The 2,153-nt window shown below is 58.3% G+C and overlaps 1 protein-coding gene across 1 annotated transcript in view; it reads right to left on the bottom strand.

Annotated features, from left to right (window-relative positions):
* Window positions 1–11: 11 nt before the first annotated feature.
* Window positions 12–2,153, bottom strand: part of CAMKV (CaM kinase-like vesicle-associated) — a 3,222-nt gene continuing 1,080 nt past the window's right edge. Inside the window, 6 exon segments of the mRNA XM_010851842.1 lie at window positions 12–584; window positions 880–967; window positions 1,204–1,282; window positions 1,441–1,577; window positions 1,676–1,751; window positions 1,905–2,086. Coding sequence (XP_010850144.1) covers window positions 12–584; window positions 880–967; window positions 1,204–1,282; window positions 1,441–1,577; window positions 1,676–1,751; window positions 1,905–2,086 — 1,135 coding nt within the window.

Here is a 2,153-nt window from a genome sequence, read left to right as displayed (position 1 = left end):
AGCCTGCCCCCTCAGCTGGTCTCCACCCTCCGAGACTCCTGGGCACAGCCAGCAGCCTCTTCCCCTTTACTAGAGGGTGGAGCCTGGCCTGTTGCGCCCCCTGGGGCTGTGCTGTCCGGCTGGGTCAAAGCCGGCTCAGGGGTGGCAACAGCCTTGGCAGCCGGTGTGGCACTACTTTGGGTGGTGGGCACGGTGCTCTCTTCCATGCCTGGTGTGGCTCTCCCATCAGTGGCTGGAGTAACACTTCTGTCAGTGGCTGGGGTGACACTCCCATCGGTGGCTGGGGTGATGCTCCCATCAGTGGCTGGGGTGACGCTCCCATCAGTGGCTGGGGTGGTACTGCCATCTGTGGCTGGGGTGGCACTACGGTCGGCGGGGGCCACATTCTCACTCTTTGTAGCATCACCCGCTGTGGCTGGGGTGGCACTGCCCCCAAGGGCTGAGGCAGCTGCACTTGCAGCCGTGGCCCCGCCTGCAGCCCCAGGGGTGGCAGTGTCTGTGCCTGGAGCAGACTGGGCTGCAGCCGTGCCAGACTGCTCTGGGGCCCTGAGCCGTTTCATAAGGGTGGTCACTCGGACAGCTTTCTGAAAGAAGGACAGTGGAGAGAGGCTCAGAGTGAGGCTTATGGAAACTGGATCTGTTTCTTCACAAAGGCCAAACCCAGACCGTTCCATGAGGCTCTGGCTGCCTCTGACCACCCCAGGGCCAGGGACCCAGCTGCTCAGCACACCTGCCTAAAGGTCATAACAGTGACTACAGCTACACCTGATGGTTTAAGAAAAGCCTGTGTATGTCTGCAGGGGTGTGATGCAGGCAAGAAACTGGTGCCAGAAGGAGCACTGGGGATCAAGCCAGGAAAGAGAGCCATCCAACCCTTACCTTCCACTTAGCTCTGGCAAAGTTCTTTTCAATCTGGGCACAGACACCATCCTTAATGTTCTTATCAGAAGCAGCATTGCCAGAAATCCTGGAAAGGGTACAAGTGTGTCTAGATCTGAGGGCATACGGCCTTCATGGAGACTGTGCCCTTTCCTTATAAGATCCTAGGCAGACCCTCTGAGCTGGCCTGAGCTCTGGGTACCCCCCTGAAACCCAACTCAAGGCCTCAAGGATGGAGGCTGCTAGGTGTGAGGAAGACAGAGGACAAGGAACCCCTGGCCTCTCCTCCCATCCTTCCTGCCTGCCCCCCTGCTCCCTGCTCACCACTCATGGGAGATGGCCTCTTCTGCAGTGATCCGCTGGTCTTGCTCCACCTCCATCAGCCTTGTGACCAGGTCTTTGGCTGGGAGAAAGCCAGGGAGAGTCTAGGCATGGGCACCCCTCTCATAGTCTAGAGGTGATGAATGGGCTCGGGGATGGGATCAGAGTCCAGCAGAGAAGGTTGACAGCAGTCCCCCACACCAGCCCTTTACTCTGCTCTCATGCTGGGTACCTCCTCACCTGCCTGTGAAATGTCATCCCAGTATGGAGAGTCAAACTCATAATCACCAGCCAGGATTTTGCGGAAGAGATTCTTGTCGTGGTTCTCATAGTCATCTTCCTCTACCTCCTCATAGAAAGGTGGATTCCCTGAAAGCCTGCGTGGGGGCCCACACTCAGGGTCATTCAGGAAGGCCATGGATGCAGACCTTCATCCCACCTCACTGCCAGCCTGTTTGCCCACTGATCCACTCACAGGATGTACATGATGACTCCAATGGCCCAGCAGTCCACAGGGCGTCCATACCGCTGCCGGCCTACCACCTCTGGGGCTGCAAACAGGATCCATCTGCTGGTCAGTATCAGCCCTGGCCTGGCCTTGTACACCCACACCCATTTGCTGGGATGGGGACTTCCTCCTCCACTACCCTGAGCCAGTCCTTGAAGGCTGTGTCCCACCCTGCCCTGCCCCACTCCCTGCTTGCCCAGGTATTCGGGGGTCCCACAGGGCTCCTTGATGAGGCCATTCTCTAGCTTAGCCAGGTGAAAGTCGCTGATGACGATCTTTGAGTTCTTCAGTCGGTTGTAGTAAACCAGATTCTCCAGCTGCTCCAGCCAGGAATGGCATGCGGGTGGGCAGATGAAGACACCATGAAACCCTCAGAGGCTGGACCATGGCCCCAAAGTGCTGCCCACCCCAGCCCCAGGCCAGCTGCCAACTGACCCTTCAGCCT

Source organism: Bison bison, unplaced genomic scaffold (genome assembly GCF_000754665.1).
Source record: "Bison bison bison isolate TAMUID 2011002044 unplaced genomic scaffold, Bison_UMD1.0 scf7180017864304, whole genome shotgun sequence".
Lineage (NCBI taxonomy): Eukaryota > Metazoa > Chordata > Mammalia > Artiodactyla > Bovidae > Bison > Bison bison.
The sequence above is the reverse complement of the archived record's forward strand: the minus strand, read 5'-3'. Positions and strand labels throughout refer to the sequence as shown.